The sequence below is a fragment of the Callorhinus ursinus genome, unplaced genomic scaffold, assembly GCF_003265705.2.
Source record: "Callorhinus ursinus isolate GAN/ISIS: 27379988/994484 unplaced genomic scaffold, GSC_fseal_2.0 scaffold58, whole genome shotgun sequence".
Taxonomy (NCBI): Eukaryota; Metazoa; Chordata; class Mammalia; order Carnivora; family Otariidae; genus Callorhinus; species Callorhinus ursinus.
In genome coordinates, this window is record NW_027397120.1 from 5406014 (window position 1) to 5423399 (window position 17386).

The window sequence follows — 17386 nt, forward strand, 5'->3', positions numbered from 1 at the left end:
GGTTTCCCGGAGGTCTGGTTAACGGGGCCGTGGGGCACGTCCTAGTGGTTGCAACCGGGACATGTGTGGAAGGAACAGGCAAGTGTGCTTTACGTGGAAAAGAGGACCCCACCGCCTTCTTTGTTTCTTGCCACCTGAGATCCACAGAGCTCTGGAGTCTGATGCCGAGTGACGCATCACACTAAACAAAACCCCCTCTCAAGTCAGCAGCTGCGAGGGGCAGAAACGAGGTGCAGCCGCAGAGCGGGGTTGGGCTGAGGGGAGTTAAGTGGCGGCAAGCTAGGCTCGGCTCTGCTCTTTCTGTAGAGACATGCAGACGCAGAGGGACACAGGTGCTGTCGATCCGGGCCCCAAGGGAGAGACAAGGGGCGATTAAGGAAGATGCACACATACAGAAAAGCGGGTCACAAAGCTCTTTAAGAAAGAAAAAGAGCAACAGTGGCATTTACAAACACATTTTTTTAGGTCAAGGGATAAAAACGGTAATATTCAGACACTGAGTCTTTTTAAATGGCTTTTTATTTTTTGTTGTCAATGCATAACTTTTGAGCCTACTAGAAGAGTATCATGATTACAGTGGATAAAAAAATATAGATGGCAGAATAAAAATATTAGGTTATACAAAGTTAGTTGTTTTGTTTTTTTAATCATCGTCCACCAACATTGTCAGGACTTCGGAGCTTAGGAAAAAAAAAAATCAACAAAACGTAATTTGTGTTTTTTTTACACTTCCAGCAGTTAAAAATTAAGAACACATACCGAGAATCATTTGCAGACGCCTATTACAATAAACGGAAGGACCAAAAACATTAAAACTTAAGTTCTAAGAACCATCATATATACAAACTTCTGTACAGAATGAGGACAGAAAGAACTCACCCAGTTAAAGCCATCTCTGTGCTATGGGCCTTCGCTTTTTAAAAAGAAAGAAAATGGATCTTCCTATACTTGTATTTACTTTCCCACTTGATCCAGTATTTCTAACGGTGTCTCCACTTCCATAAATTAGTAACTGTTCAGTAGCTGAGAAATAATCCTATTTTAAATTAGACCAAAGGAAATTAGGAACTGCCCTGAAAGGCCTGACCTTAACTGCCCCATACAGGTTGAAGATACACTTGACCACAATGTCACACCCGCAGGAGGAGGGCTTGAGAAAACACCCTTCGGGGGGAAGCTGGGGGTCAGCGTCGGGAGAAGAGGAGCACTCGCTCACTACACGGTCTCACGGTGACGGCCTCACCTCTCCTACTGAGCCAAACCCCGGTCAACCGCGTTCCTTGCTCAGTGTCATTTGGCACAAACGGAGGACTTTTGGGCAAGACTTAGGATCTCTCAAGACGGACATAGTCAGAAGCCCCCAATTTTGAGAAGCACAACAGTACCTTTCAGACCCACATCCACCTTGCTCCCTGGTGCGAAAGGCCACTCACGCCACGGCTGGAAAGAAACTCCTTTTCAGGACAAGCAATTGCACGGCGTGTCCAGGCCCCATGAGGGAAAGAGCAGACACAGGAGAAGACACAGAGGGAGAGGGAGGGCTGCAGCGTGTTCTCCATGCGGGCCTGCGGCCTTCACTGCACGATGCCCGAGTCCACCGACGTCTGCTTGCGCGCTGTCTTTGGGGGGGGCGGAGGTGGCGTTTTGCTGGGCAGCGGAGGCGGTACGTGCTGGAAAACACAGACGGAAGGCAGGTGCCGGGTTACTGAGGCGCTCCGGTGGGGGGGGGGGGCCCGAGCGGCGGGCACGGGGCAGCCACGGAAAGATGCTCTGCACCCCCGGGGGGTGGGGGGCCGGCGCTCTCTCCGTGACCTGGGGCTGGGCAGCTGGTGGCGACAGGCCTTTCTGGCATCTCCGATCAGCTGCTTTGCACAGAGCACATCAGACGTCTGCGCGGCCCCCTGAGAAGGGAAGGCATTGCTCTCTGCGGTTTTAATTCCCGGTGCTTTGGATCCCCGGGGCCCCTGGAAATGGACTCGTTACAGACCTGGACAGTTTAAACAGTAAAGAGCCAGGGTAGAGGGGCAGAGCAGACCCAGGGCCACCCCGGCGGCCTGGCGCTGTCCCGGCTGAGCGCTCCTTGATGAGGATCCACAGGCCTTGACTCGTGCCCCCTGAGGATGTCCCTCAACTGTTCAGGCACAAACAGGACCTTGGACAGGCTCTCCAACGGTGGGCGAGAAGCCCCCCCTTTGCTCTTGGAACTGGAAAAGCCGCATGAGAGAGGGTCAGCTGGGTACCTGTGGCCACTATCCAAGGGACTCATTTAAAGGCAGTTTTTCATTCAGTCTCTTCCAAAACTGCAAACTGAGGGGGGATGAGCAACAGCAGGGGATGTTTGAACTCTTCATGAGGGAAACACAAAATACACAGAATGGGCACAGCTGTGTCTCAATGAAACTATTTATAAAAAAAGATAGCAGGTCAGGGCGCCTGGGTGGCTCAGTCGGTTAGGCGTCTGACTTCTTGATTTCGGCCCTGGTCGCGATCTCAGGGTCACGAGATGGAGCCCGAGTTGGGCTCTGTGCTCAGTGGGGAGTCTGCCCGGGATTCTCTCTCCACCTCTCCCTCTGTCTCCCCCCCCCCCCCCCCCCCCCCCCCCCCCCCCCCCGCCCCACACTCTCTGTCTCTCTGGACAAGAAAAAAAGAAAAGGCCGCAGGCTGTACTGGGTCCATGGGCCATGATTTGCCCTTAGAGTCCCACAAATGATTTGACAATTGCCAAGGTGCCAGGAAGACCCCTGCTTAAGGGCCCTGCCAGGGCGGGAGTGACTGAGGACAGCCGGCAGCACCCTCGCGGCCATCACAGACACCCACCCCGAAGGAGACGCTGTAAATATGCGTGGGTCCAACAAGTAAGTGAATGAGTGAGTGAGTGAATGAATGAATGAACGTGGTGAACAGATGAAGCACCGAATGAACGGATGGATGAACAAATGAGCAGACAGGCCACAGGCAGAATGAACCGGAGGGAGATTGCGGAACACTATCACCTAAGCGAGGGGGGGGGATCTCGTAGCAGCCTCTCGGGGGAGGCTCACGCATAATGCAACGTGAGGAAAGAAGTTTCAAGGACAGAACAGTGACACAGCAGTCTCTCCCCCGGTGACCAAATTTCCTCCCGATTCGCAGACAAGGAAATACTAAGACACAGAAGAGAATAAAGAGGGAAACATTGAACTGAGGCACTGACATTGAGACATTATAAAAAATGAAGTAAAATAGACTCTGGGTTTTCTCAAGGTTGGTAAGAACAGTTAAAAACAGACAAAAGCAAACACCTATTTCGAGATGTGATAAAATGGTTGCTTCCGTACACGTGCAAGCCACCGTGGTGGGTCCGAGTGCGCCAGACTGACCCAGTCAGATGCGGGCACAACGCTGCAGATGTCCTTCGTGCCCGGTAGGAAGATGGCGGGTTTAGCGCAATGAAGCAGAATGATAGGTCAGATGACTGCTTCTAAGAGCCATTTGGAAAGAAATGACAGCTTAACGTGGTGACAACCAGAGACAGGGTTGACCACAAGCCCGAGGCCGATCAATGACAGTGGCAGAGGTATCGAGCACCCCCCGAGGCAGATGAGCGATCATTATCCTACAATAGCCCCCCAGGCCTGCACAGAGGGGTGCACCCTGGAAACACCACCGCCTCCAGCGGATTACGACACACTAATCCACCGGCGTGTCACTGGAACTCGTGCTCGTGCTGCGGGGAAATCAAACAAGAAACACACAGCAACGAGACTTGGGTAATTAATCTAACTGAATTCACAAAGGCTCGCACATGTTCCTTCCTGACCCAACAGCACGTGGCATCAGTCACTTGGAATGACGTAGCAACAGCACCGGAGATGAGAAAATGTTGCCCCTGCATTGATCTGTAACAAAATAGATTGGATCATATTTCCAAGTTCAGAACTTTCAGTTCACTGGTGGAGGGAGACCCGGGGGACATTCCCACTTTTCCAATTATATAAAGGTATGAAAACAAAGGTGTGATCCGTTAACTAAGCTGTTGGAAAAACAACAGCCCAACCAATCAATGTTCTCACTCGACTCCCTGGGCCTCTTCCCTTCTGACTTGGAGTTAAAAGTTGGCGGGAAAGGCCAGACTCCCGTTTCTGTGGTTGCAGCAAACCATTCCAGCCTCCTGCAGAGCCATCACGGGGTAACGTGGCCCCGTCTCCGGGGCCAGTCCCCCATCACGGCATCTCTGGGGACAGAGGGCCGATCTGAAAGGCACTGCGGCCTCTGAAGGTCAATCATCCCTTCAGCATCCAAGATGAAGTCCCACTGCTGGTGTGTGTTTTTAGATAAAAGGAAGAATCGAATACGTGCACTGTAAATAAAGCCCCTCTCTTCTGCCCTGCTCACAAGAGGAGACAATAACCTTGCAGAACACTCCATGAAAAAGTACCCGTAGAAAGAAAGAAAGAGCGAGCACATAGGTTTATGTTGGTTTTTAGGGGGGAAAGCGTGCACCCTGACCTCAGCCTGCGGCCACCCGAGAACAGAAAACCTTGAGAACCAGAAGAAGAATGGGTTGGATCTTTAAGGAATGTTTCCAGAGCGGGATGGATGCCACAGAACCAAGGTCCCGTGGACAGAATTCTTATCGCTTTGACCTCTTTTGTCAAAATCAAACGTGGGCTGGCCCAAAGCAAGCACGCTAACATCAGCAAGGAGGGAGTTCCGTTTTGTGGAGGGAACGTTTTCAAAAACCCACGTTTCGGGTTCCCGGCTGACTTACCCTCTGGTGAGGAGGAGGGGGCGGGGGTGTGGGCGAGCTGATCAAATCCTGGCTTTCCACCAAGTTCCCATAATCCGCCATGCTGCCTTTGAGAGGCAGGGGGGGCGGGACCTCGGCCATGTCCATCCCAGTCACGCTGCTCATGCCGTTCAGCTCCAAACCTGGAAAACCGGATCGACTGAGAATCAAACGTCCCCACTGAGTGCCCAGGCGGCTGCTTCACCTTCTCTATGGGGGGTGGGGTGGGGGTGGGTGGGGGGGGAGAAACGCGTGTCGACTGAGAAGAGAGGCGAGCTGGGAGGGGTAGAGAAGGTGAAGGGTCGGATCCCCGCCTAAAGGCATGTTCTAGAACAAGAATACCGAAGTGCCACAAACACATCTAAAACAGGAGTTTAAAGGAGGCGTCGATCCACTGTACAAATAGCCATGTCAAGCCTGGGCCCCTATCAGCCCCTCCCGGGCCTCTGCGTGTTGGTGGCATCTAAACAGCGGGGTGTCACAAGGACTGTCTACCCAGGTGTTTTCAGAGCCTTAGCCAGCGTCCTGCGGCCGTTACTAGGAGGGCTGCACGAAGCGAAAGCTAACGATGCGGCAGCCAGCCGGTCACCCACCCTTCAAACCTCTCTCGACAGGGAGACCCACGATGGTACGAAACGAAGTTATTAGCAGTCATGGGCACTGTGGGTGTTACTTCTAAAGAAGCCAAGGGGGAAGTGCAACTGATTTTTAAAGCCAACTGAAAAAAGAGCCAGTTTCAAATGGAAGGACAATCCTTCAGACAGGATACCCTCTCAACCCTCGTGGAGGCTCGTAGGGAAAGAAATTGTTTTTCTTTTATATTAGAGGAAAATTGACATTTTTACTGATGGGTCCCACTGGATGAAAACTCCTTCATTAGGGGAAAGGCCTCCTGGGGGAGTTGTGGGCTTCTCAGGAAGGCTCGCCAGTGAATCCAAGCATCGAGACAAGACGAGTCCGATGGAATGAACACCCTTGTGACTTCTCGCTGGCCTGCTTATCTGTGTTGTGGTAAACCGCACAGAAACATACAGTTTGCCATTTTAACCAAAATTCATTGTATAAATCGGTGGCACCGGTTACGTTCACAGTGTTGGGCAACCACCACCGCTATCCGTTTCCAAACTCTCTTATCACCCCGACCATATTTAGAGGAAATAATAAAAGATTTTTAGAAAAAGATTCTGGGATAATAAATAGCATAAGGATATGAGGATGCGACACCCAGAGACCGTCCCTTCCCAGCGGCTGGGAAGCTGCTCCCTCAGTTAGGCTCCTCCACGGCCACGGTGCGAACCCCCGACCTGATGGTCCCCAGAATGGCCACCGCTCCCCTTCCAGCAAGAAGAAAACCAGGTGCAAATGACAATGGTCCGTGCCTTCCAGAGCCTCTGCACAGGGCAGGGGAAGGAGGGTGGGTCCTCCGGAGGAGGAAGGTGGGCCCGCACTCCCTGCCACCTTCTTCCCGCCAAGACCTCTCCTCTCTGGCAGGCCTGGATTTAGTGCCGAAAAGCTGACTGCCCCTGGTAGTGGGTTGAATCATGTCCCTCCAAAGTACATGTCCACCCAGAACCCCAGACTGTGACCTGATGGGAACATAGGCTCTTTGCAGATGAAATGAGTTAAGGATCTCAAGATGAAATCATCCTTGATTTATGGTGGGACCTAAAGCCAAGAGACATCGCAGTGTCTTTATAAGAAGAGGAGAGGACTCAGGAGGTAGGCCACATGAAGAGAGAGGCAGAGATTGAAGGGGTACATCCGTAAGCCAAGGAACACCGAGGACTGTCAGAAGCTACCAAGGCATGGAACAGTCTCTCTCTGAGCCTCTGGCCTCCACAAGGGTGAGGGAATAAATCTCTATTGTTTTAAGCAAATAGGTTTATGGTAATAGGTCACGGCAACCCTAGAAATTGGGAACAACTAGAAAAATTAGTTATGTGCTTAGCTCTTCAGAACAGTCTGGAAATGCCTCTCCACTTTACGTGCCTCCTGAACACAGGAAGGCCCAAGACCCTCGTGTGGTTCACATCCTATGACACCAACAGGGAGGCTGTCCACGCGCCCAAGCCTCTCTCGGCACAAGGGGGAGCTCACTACCCCCCGCCACCAGGGAACTTGGGAAGACCGGTTTGTCGAAGCCCAAGGGGGACTCCCCGCACGCTGGGTGTTTGGGGAAACTCCATCTGGGGCAAGGTGAGGAGGCGAGCCTAACTTCACAGCGTCAGGGCCAGGAGGGAGTCACAGAGCAACGCCAGCAATTCCAACGTGGAGAACGTTCCACTCACTTGACTGCAAACTGAAGCTGAGCTTGGCCCTTGGCGTGACCGCAGGGGGTGCCGGCTGGGAGGACGGTGACGACGGGGACACTGAGAAACGTCGTTCACTTCCAGTGACACTGAGCACCTGGCTCTTCGGTCTCTGGGGCCGCAGGGGGCTTATCTACAGCGCAGGAAAGAGCACAGTTAGGTTCCGCCATGGCTGAGCTGTGTCCCCCATGACTCCCAGGCCGAAGTCCTCACCCTCAGTACCTGTGACCGTGTGTGACCTCACCTGGAAATACACTCCTTTGCAGGGGAGGCCGTTAGGGTGGGCCCTAACCCGATAGGACTGGTGTCCTTATAAAAAGGGGGGATCTGGACACAGACACGTGCACATGGGGAGAACTCCAGGTGAACGCGCGGGCACAGATCAGGGCGATGCCTCTGTGAGCCAAGGTATGCCAAATATTGCCTCGGGGGAGGCCTGGACAGGGCGAAGGTGCACGGGGACTGGCAACAGTCCTATCCCAGGAGGCACGCTCTGATGACTCAGGAAGCCGAAGGATGCTTTCCTGGTGCAAGGCGTATCTCCCCTGGAGGACCCTCCGTCCCGCCGCAGGCTCTGAGTCTCAGCGCAAGGTCATGAGACTGTTGATGATGCCAAATCAAGCAGGAAGCTGAGCCCAGCCCCTGGAGGGACAGAGGTATAGCCTCTGTCGAGCAGAAGCTTCGGGGACCAGGCGTGGGGCGAAAAGCTAAGGCCACCCCGGCGGGCCCAGGGACCACCAGTGGGTGCTGGCCTTGCCCCGGGGCATGGCGCTGCTGCCTTCCCCTTGGGCAAACCTGCCCCAACCTGCCCCCCTGCTCTGCCCCGCGACCCCTGGCTTGTCCCGGGCACACGGAGGATGGCCTAGGGAACACCTCGCAGACATCGCTGACCACTGTCCTCTGGAGGACGAGGCCCTCTGGGGAGAGGCAGGTAGCTGGGCTGGACCGAGAACAGTGAGTCTGCCCCCAGCCAGAAGTCTGCCTGTCCCCAGAGCCGCTGAGGCTGCAGTTATGCTGAGAGCTGTCAGAGGCTGACCGGGGGGCCGGGTCCTGCGCTCCGAGCCTGACGGTCGCCAGCGTTCGTTCCTGTGCACTTGCCGAGGGCACTTCAGGCCCACTTTGGCCGAACTCGGCCCATCTCTGCTAGCGTCCCCGCAAGCCAACAGGGCCACAGTGGGGAGGGACAAAACCTGCGTGGGACGACCAAGTGCCTGGCCCGACCTTCGACCTCTTTTCACACAACTAACCGTGAGCTCTGCCATGGGGTTCAACTTCCCTCGGGCCCCTGGTATTAACAGCTTAAAAGGGAGCTTAAATGAAAATACATGAAAGGACATGCGGTGTGTCTGGCCCCTGGTAAATCTCTTGTGCTTCTGTTAAGTCCCCCACCCAGTTCTGATGTTCTGAGACTTGAGATCTCTCTCCTGGGCTTGAGAGACGGTGACCTTGGCTATGTCAGCAAGGTCACTGTCACCCCAGCTGTCCAGAGTAGTGGCCAGAGAACACTGGGGGGTTCATCAGAGACCTCTTCCTCCGGCTGCTGGAGGCCCAGCGCCTGGCCAGTCCCCTTCCTGTGCTCTGACGCCCCTGGCCACACTCAGGGTGCAGTCAGAGCTGTGTCTAAGGCCTCAGAAGGCATTCGCCTTCTTGAAGGCCGTGTCGTGGCCCCCGAATCTGCCTTCCGCCTCTAGAGAGCCAAGCAACACATGCCTGCCTGTCTGAACGGCACGCAATGTGGGTGAGTCGTACCCTCTGGCTTTGAGGTACAAACACGCCAAGAAACATGTCTTATTAAAAGGGGGTCCCACGTGAGCCCTTTTGTCAAGCAACCCTTCAATCACAGCCAGGACAGGCCAGGGGCTCCTGCCTGGGGCGGGCACGTTCCTGGCCACCGTCCGGACAAGGGCCCATCGCTTCTAGGGGGAGGCGGCTCTGGGCCTGACTTAACCTTTGAAGCTGACAGCCTGTGAGAGCCTTTCCTTGATTTCGTTTCCAGCCCACAAATAGCGCTTTCTGAATAAAGTTCACCACGGGAGCCACCCGTGCCTCCTTTGTACCCTCAGCCTCCACCACCGCTGTGCGCTCCGGGGAACGGCAGCCCCGGGGTCCAGTGCGTGCGGCACGGGTTCAGGTGAAACTCCAGAAAGTCCTTCTGGAACATGGCAGAGAAGTAAATGTGGGGCAGATGAGGCAGGGAGGCCAGCGTGGAGCCGCGTGCTGCGGGCAGATCCCAGCAGGAGGGGCTTTGGGACTCCCGCCGAGCAGATTCCAACTCGGCGAGTGCCTGGGGCTTCGAGATTTCGGGTCAGGAAGGGGACAGGCAAAGGCGACAGCCGGCCTGGAGGACTGTTTTCAGACAAGAGAAGCGTTCCTGTTCATCTTCTGAGATGTCAGGATGTGTCTTGGGAGCAAGTCCTACATTGCTGCCGAGCGCCTAGAACCAGCGGAGTCCCTTTGGGACGGGTGATGAGTGCTAAGAGAGGAGCTCCACTCTGAGCCTCCGGACGCCCTACGGCATTGGGTGGTACAAGGGGACGGTCGGGGGAGACCTCAGATTGGCAAAGTGACTGTTGGATAGAAAATTCAGTGTCATCCAATCGACAGCTCCACTGGCTAAATGCAGAGCAAAGGTAGGTAGGTCCCAGAAGCTAGGGCAGAGTGGGGAAGAAGGTTCCCCGAGGAATTACCGTCTCTGAAAGAATCACAGCCTCAGACTGCTGCCCGCAGATGTCAGTGGGTTTAAATTCCTTATCAAACATCTCTTGATGTTTGCTGTTCCTTTTTTCCTTCTTCTTGTCCCTCTTCTCCTTCTCTGGGTCGTCCTTGTCTAGCTTGTCCTGGGACCTGGAGTGCATTTTCTTTGGCAGGAGAGGCTCCAGAGCAAACCTAGAAGAAACGGTTCTTTAAATCACTCATGACTTAAGTGGAGAACAGTTGCTTCTCACCCAGCAGATAAATGGGAGCCTGGTCCCGGGGAATCTGAAGTGCTGCCTGGGAACTGCGCGGGCTTACAGGAAAGGAAGGATTTAGAAAGAGAGGCCAAGGGGGAATTAAGATACATATTAACCAGCTGTAACAGAGAGACTCTGTTTGCAACCGGACAAGATCCAACTGGAAAGAAACAGAGACCAAGCGGAAAGAAACAGAACACGCATAGGAGGACGGGGAGTTGTGAAGTCTGGGTCGATAGGACACGATGACATAAAAGAGATTATCGCAGATTTCTGATGGGAGGATGGTATTTAGGGTATGTTTCAAAAGGGGCGGCCTCATCTTGTAGAGATTCATACTAAAACATTCACAAATGCAGTAAGAAGAAATAGGCAGATGCTAATGCAAAGAAATTTCCGTTATCCTGATTCTGACCAAGTTCCTACAGCCAGCTCAAGATTACAGATATGTCGGCTGCTTTAATTTGAAAGCCTTTTGGATGGCTCCATGAGAAGCAAGCCGATTCCAGCTCGTAGGTACCTGAAGAGGCCCTGCGTTTTTCAGCACTGAGCACTGAGCTGGAAGTCCCGGGTATCGGCTCTGCCACCTACTGGGGAGTCTCCACAAGCCCTAATCCCTGTGGGCTGGACATCCCCAGTCTCAAGACAAAAGGAGGACACCACCCGCTCTTGTGCCTACTGGTACCAACTGGCTGGTATAAAACCATGTTAATGGTTAGTCTACGGAGTAAGTGGATCTTGGATTAGCTTCTAAGGCACGTGTTAAAGCTGACTATGCACGCACATCTACGTGCAATTGTAGTTTGCTATTTTAACACAAGACTGGGCCGTGGTGGTAGTGGTGGTGGTGGTTGGCGGGGGCGGGGGGTCCATCCTGTCTCTGTCCTACTAAGTCAAATCAGGAGAGAGAAGAAATGACTCAGTTCTAAGGTTGGAGTTACATCCTCTGCAGCAGGAAGGAGTTAGGAGGGAGGGCCAACATGGATAACGGTATGAAAATATCTTGAAAACTTTATAAACTTCCAGTTATAAAATAAATAAGGCACAGGAATGAGAAGTACAGCATAGGGAATACAGTCAATAAAAATAAAATAATCCTCAAGATTTTATTCTAGGTTTTGTATAACTTGAGACAATTAACGTAGGGGGAAAAAATAAGATCGGTGGACAACTTTCAGCTCAGGGGGAACACCTATAAACATCTCGATGAGTACACAAAGAGCCAAGAGAAAGACAGGTTACATTTAAAATTTTTCACATTATGAGAAGCACCTGCCGACAAGATGAACTTTTATTCTGCATGTAACCTGTGCCATTTGGGACCAAAGTCTCATTTTCTCCACGTTAATTACACAGCTAAGGGTGGTAACCCTAGAATGAAGAAAAATCTGGAGTCTAATAAAGATGCCTCCCAGTCCAAGGTTAAACAATGCCTCCTGGGAGAAGGAGGTTGTGTATTTACACGTGTGATACACCACACCTCTATCTAAGACCTCTAGATCAATTTCCACCCTCACCCCTACGTTCTTGGAAATGTAAAAACCTTTTCATAACTAGCTTGGGGATTTTCCTGGGGAAAAGTTGAATTATATTTCTTCAGCAATCTTGCTCTAAGTGACAAGCACACATGATTTAAATTCCTTTAAATTGAGAATTTCCATATGGATTTGGCTTTATAAGTAGCAGACACTGACAAATATTACTGTTAAGAAAAAAAAAATGTGGGTTTAGTTTTCAATCCTCCACTGGGCACACCAGTCATCAGTAACAAAGGGCGCTTAGATTTGAGCTGTTCCTTGGGGCGCTCTGGAAGCGTGTGTCTGCGTGTGGCGGGGACCAGAAGCCTGTGGGTTTGGTAAGGCAATGGACGGAAAACCAAAGGGGGTTGTACAAACACACCACTGTGCAAACTCAACAGTAAAATAATTAGCAGTTGGTCTCTGGGATTTAAACTACATGACACATTTTCCTTTCTCTTAATAAGAACAAACTTTACATATTTGCTACTCAAAGACACAAAACAACTACTGATATTTTTTAACACTCAAAGTTAACGCAAGAGACACAGTGGGAGCTCCACCAAAATTAACTAGTCTATTAGCTTCTTGTTTCGCTCTAAGGTCACTTTGTGCTGTTGAGTGCTCAGCAGCAAAACCGGGGTCTCCAGAGAAGTCTTGTAGAAAGAAGGTGGCCTTGCCAGCCCTCAAGCCTGACAGTGTGAGACAGTTCTGTGCTGGTGTGACACCAAGGCAGTGAGCAGGAGACGAAAAGTACAAACACACAGTCAGCAAGCAATGTATTACACTCCGTCTAGAACTTCTAGAACAGAACTGAACCAACACTCACTGGAGGTTTTAAAATCTGATGGAAACCTTACCCAAATAATTTTTTCTCAAAAACTCACAAGACCCTGAAAGTCATTCTGGGCACTAGAGTTGCAAAGTCTTGGAGGGTTTCCGTTTCAAAGACAGTTTCGATTTTAAGAAAAATCCTCTGTTGTGACCAAACAAACCCAGGGTCCTGGCGGCTCCTCACAGGACCCTCTAAACCCCCTCCCTGCTGCTGAGCCGGACTCACCCATCGGAGCCTGGCCTGGAAGGGGTGCTGTCCGATGACAGGGAAGACACAGAGGCCACCGACAGAGGCCGGGATGAAGATGGCATCGTGAAGGATCGGACCATGGACCGGGGACGGCTGCCTCTTCTGTCATCCAGACTTGAGGGCTGACAGTAAGAGAGAGAGAGAGAGAGACAGAGACAGAGACAGAGACAGAGGTTTGTTTGATGCTCTTGTGCCAAAAGATTTCTGGCCCAAAAATGGTCAGAACCTTGGGACCAAGTGGTCTTAGCAGCCTAGATTCTAGACCAAAATTGTCCACACTTCTATGAGCAGTACATATTCTTGTTCAGAGTTAAAGATGAAAATGATGATTATTTCGGGGTTTTTTGAAATCTTACCTGATCTTGTGAAAAATACCCTAAACTTCCTGTTTTCCTAACATTTTAAGTGCAGTTTTCTTTGCCAACACCACAATGCATCAGCCTGTTCCAAAGCGAACACAGAATGTAGTGAGCAGAAAATTTATCGAGTAGCATCTAGATTGAAAAAACTGCAAGATCATTAGATGAACTTTGTACCTCTCTGCGCGTCGATAAACCATGCAGATCACCAAAATCCATGGATGCGTCTGACCGAATTTCTCCAGAATGAAATGAGATGTTCCTGCTGCTTAGTTCAAGATGGATTTGCTCCCCTGCCAGTGACTGGTACGGGGGGGCAGATGAAGCCACCGCTGGAGCTGCTCAAGCTCCTCCTCCCAGCCAGGCCATGAACTACAGATGCATTCTGGAGAAAAACAGTCTCTGGATGGAGTTTTCCAACCTCTCTTTGAAACGGGATTTATATCCCCCAAACACGAGTCACGGAAATATAGCTCGTGTCAATATCTAATTACCTAGAAAATGCTAGTGTACCTATGCCCCAAGAACAGCTGCCGCAGGGGCTCCTTCCTTGATCCTGAGGATGGAGGGCACTTCCTCTCCGGGTGGCTTTGACCTCCCCAGCTCCCTGCCCCACACCAGCGAAGATGGCACCTCGGGCAGTCACCTGTAGAAGACGTGCTTGGGACCGCGGCTGATTACACACCGAACACAACTTCCGCATCTGAAAAGTGGGCCTGTGTCTTCAACAGGTGTTTTGCACATGAAATATGACTTGGTCTGCTCTGCTCTCTTTAGGAGTAACAGGTTCACAGCGACAAAAGCACAGTTTTAGAGCAGGAGTTGGTAAACTTGTTCTGTGCACGGCCCGATAATAAGGATCTTAGGCTCTCCGTCCCTCTGCTCGGCTTGGCCACCATAGCATGAAAACAGCCAGAGATGCTACAGAGATGTGTGAACAGGGATGTATTCTAATAAAACCCCATTTACAAGAAGGGCAGTGGGCCACAGTTTGCCAACCACCAGTGCAAAGCCACGTGGAGCTGGAATCTGCCCACACGGAGGGGAGGTCTTGGGTTTGGCACCAAGGATGGAGCCATTGCACACCCCCAAGGAGACGTCCATTGTCACTAACTGGCCTTTACCTATGAGGAAACTTAAGTACAAATTAGTTCAAACTATGGACATGTTTCCTGTACAAAACCTAGCAACTCACAAAGTCTACAGAACGCTCTTCTCAGCCTTTCTGAGACACATGTCAACCCAGCCCAAGGACTGGCTCTCTGACGCGTGGCTCCCCCGACCCCCAGTGTCTCGGCTGTGTCCCGGGACTGTTCGGTGTCCCACTGCTCCTGACGCAGCTCCAGGCCTGCCTGACCACCTCAGCCGCCACCCCGCTCGGCCACCGCTCCTCTCTGGCATCTCTGTGGGGTTCGACCCTCTCACGCTTTGAATGAGCCCTGCCGGCCACCTCTGCCTCGCGCAGCCCACACCATCCCCTGCCATTTCCTCCAGAGCAGTAGCCTCTGAGGGCGGCTCACGGGGGTGGGGAGGGCATCTGGGCACCCGCACACCACCCATGCAGAGCTGCCTTCCCACCTCTCCCCTGCAACAGCCTCGGGCTTCACTCCCACCTCTCCTTTCTGGACGGGGGTTGAGGGTGGGGGAGAGCAGAAGGGCAGAAAACCAGCGATGTCAGGCTCAGGTGATTTCTGTGGCTGGGAGGCTGCTGCCTCCATACCCCATCATCTTCTAGGCACAGGGAAACGTGCATTCAGGGAAACGCAGTGGAGCACACAGAGAAGAAATGTGACCCGTCCGGCATCCGGGTGCTGTGAGCCCCACCCCTCGCCTGACGGTTTCCGCTTTTCTGGTGAAATGATCCCCACAGCCATGCGAGCAACGCAAGCGCTGAGTGCGCAGGCAAGAGCGGGGAGCCAGTCGTGGGCCAGCAGGTGGAGACGGCCAGCGAGAACCACCTCACTCCAGCTCTTGGCAAGGCCCGGAAGACCCTTGGACATCCCACCTCTGACCACAAAGGGCCGGTGATGTCCCACAAGAGGCAAACTGGAGTCTTGGGCAGACGTACCAGTATGGACTGGAAAGAACAAAGGGAAGGGGGATGGCAGGAGCAAGGCTCTGGCCAAGGAGGGACAGAAGCCACTCTTGGGCCCCACACTTGCAGGTGACCCACTGGGTGTGGCCATGGCCCCCCACTGGGCCATTTGTCTCACAATTCCTTCTTGACTGAGCAGAGCCTCTAAAGATTGAAGAACTGCGACTTTTTTTTTTTTTTTCATCTGAAGCAATGTGAGTTTCTCCCAGCCATGACAGGTGTAGCTCCAGCGTCAGGAGAACACGAGTAAACCAGTGTCCCCGTGTCCCAACACCAGGGCTGGCAGGGGTAGGGGTGAGGCAGTTAGAACTAGGCTAGAATTCTGGCTCTGGTACCGACGATGGGACCTCGCGTCACACATGGAACCACTCTGAGCCTCAGCTTCCTCCAGAGCACGCAGGGAACCAGCATCCCACCTCGAGAGGCTGGAGTGAGGATGAAATGCACAGCTGGAGCCCACTGGCCTTGGCACACTCTGAAGGTAGCTTCCGTTGTCCTTGCTGTTGTCATTATTATGGCCTGAAGCAAACAATCGTTTTGGCTCTCTTACCAGAAGCGAGCCCTGCCCTGCTCAAAAGCTGTGACACGTTTTGTGTCCTTGTCTTCCAGCGGAGCCTAAATGCCTCCCCTTGACCCCCACACGTGCCTACTGCCTGTGGGGTGGGGTGGGCAGGGCTGAATTTAGTTGCGGCGACCAGAGTTTTATGGGGTAGGGTGAGAAGCCGGTATGTTTCTTTTCTGGAAGACACAGCAGGTGCTCGCGGCCTCTTCCTCAGGGACCCCAGCGTCTGCGCTCCTCACTCCCTATGCATCTGGAGAAGCTGGGCTGTGAGCTTTTGTCCAGGGAGCGGTGGCCCCCTAGAGCCCTAGCACAGGCAAGGTGAGGGCCAGTGAGGAGGGAGCAGGGGTCTGGAGGAGCCGCCTGTGGATTAAGAGGTCAGAGGGTGTCCAAGTCTTCTGTTTCTGTCTATGGCTTTGGCTGGATCAGAAAAACTGACAAAATGGTTTATGTCTTTCCTATGGGTTTTTATTTTTAAATCCATTTTTTTTTAAACAGGATAATACTCTATTGCCTTTCCAAGTATTCTCAGATGCTCGCAAGTTTTCAGAGTAGATAAGACAGGAAAGGCTCATACCAGACTGCTTTTTATTGCCGCTTTTCTCAGAGCATGACAGGGGCATCTGCCTCTCTCTCTGTCTGCTCAAAGGAGGCCAGCTGCAGAGCCTGCTGCTCGGGTCCCAGGCTGGAGGACTCAGGAAGGCAGCTCCAGCAAAGAAAGCATCCAAGGGGAGGAAATGCACCCTTGATTCTATTCCTTGATCCCAATAAGCCTGACCAGCCCCCTAGCTGGGCTTAGGTGCGGTGCTGCCCAGGCTCCCCCTACAGGGAGGTGGGCAGTTTGGTGGGCAAGACGTGTCTCAGGATGTGGTGGACACCGCTCATCTCTGGCCAAGGATGCTGCGTCGGAACAGGGGAAACCTGTCCTGGAGGAGGGGGACACCCCCGCCCCCTACGCAACAGGCCTGCCTCCTGCCCCAGCTTTCCTTCTCCCCTGGGCCCAGCAGCAAGCCCGCACAGACGTAATGAATCCCAGCGGAGAACGGAATCGGAAGGCTGTGTGGTGAGCCAGACAGGTTTCTGTCATTTTGAAATATAAATTATGTGAGTGGTAAAAGAGGAAGCCTTTCACTTTTCAGTACAAAAACTCTAAGATCTCACACGTGTTTGTTTCTTAGAAAGACTTAAGATTGGTGTAACTCTTGGGAAGAGACTCATGACGACGCACCCTGAAATTCTTGCCACTCGACTCTGGCTGCAGTGAGTCGCAAGCCCCGAGGCAATGAAGCACTCCTCAAGGGTTCTGCCCGGCACGAGGGGTCCTCCAGTGTAGCCGGCAGGAGGGCACCCCGGTCCCCAAGCCTGCTCCCCGTGAGCAGCTCCCGCTGGGTTGGCCGCCCTGCGTCCCCACGCACTGAGTTTTCAGACCAGAGCCCAGAGGTTGCGTTCTCTTGGCTTTGTCAGGTTCACACCTGCTGGGGAGGCACTGGTGCACCACAGCCCGCCAGAGCAGACAAGGGTGGGCAGGTTGGGTCGGCATGGAGTGGAATCAGAGCCAAAGTAGCTCCTTTCTGGGGGGACTCTCAGTCTCTTACAAGAGAAGGAAAAGCTCTGCCATGTAAATTAAGAGTAGTGGCTAAAAGCACAGACTGGGAGGCAGACCAGTGGGCTTCAAACTCCATCAGCAGCCAGAGTGGCCACTGCTAGAGTGTGACCGTGCATCCCCTTTTCCCCATCTGTAAAA

General features: G+C 52.7%; 1 protein-coding gene across 4 annotated transcripts in view; it reads right to left on the minus strand.

Annotated features, from left to right (window-relative positions):
• Positions 1 to 500: 500 nt before the first annotated feature.
• Positions 501 to 17386, minus strand: part of DOCK1 (dedicator of cytokinesis 1) — a 485590-nt gene continuing 468704 nt past the window's right edge. For all 4 annotated transcript variants that reach the window (XM_073884741.1, XM_073884742.1, XM_025880059.2 and 1 more), the window contains 5 exons: positions 12606 to 12751; positions 9765 to 9963; positions 7057 to 7210; positions 4751 to 4911; positions 501 to 1670 (listed from right to left, as the gene is read on the minus strand). In XM_073884741.1, coding sequence (XP_073740842.1) covers positions 1575 to 1670; positions 4751 to 4911; positions 7057 to 7210; positions 9765 to 9963; positions 12606 to 12751 — 756 coding nt within the window. In that variant the 3' untranslated portion in view covers positions 501 to 1574. The remainder of the gene's footprint in view (positions 1671 to 4750; positions 4912 to 7056; positions 7211 to 9764; positions 9964 to 12605; positions 12752 to 17386) is intronic.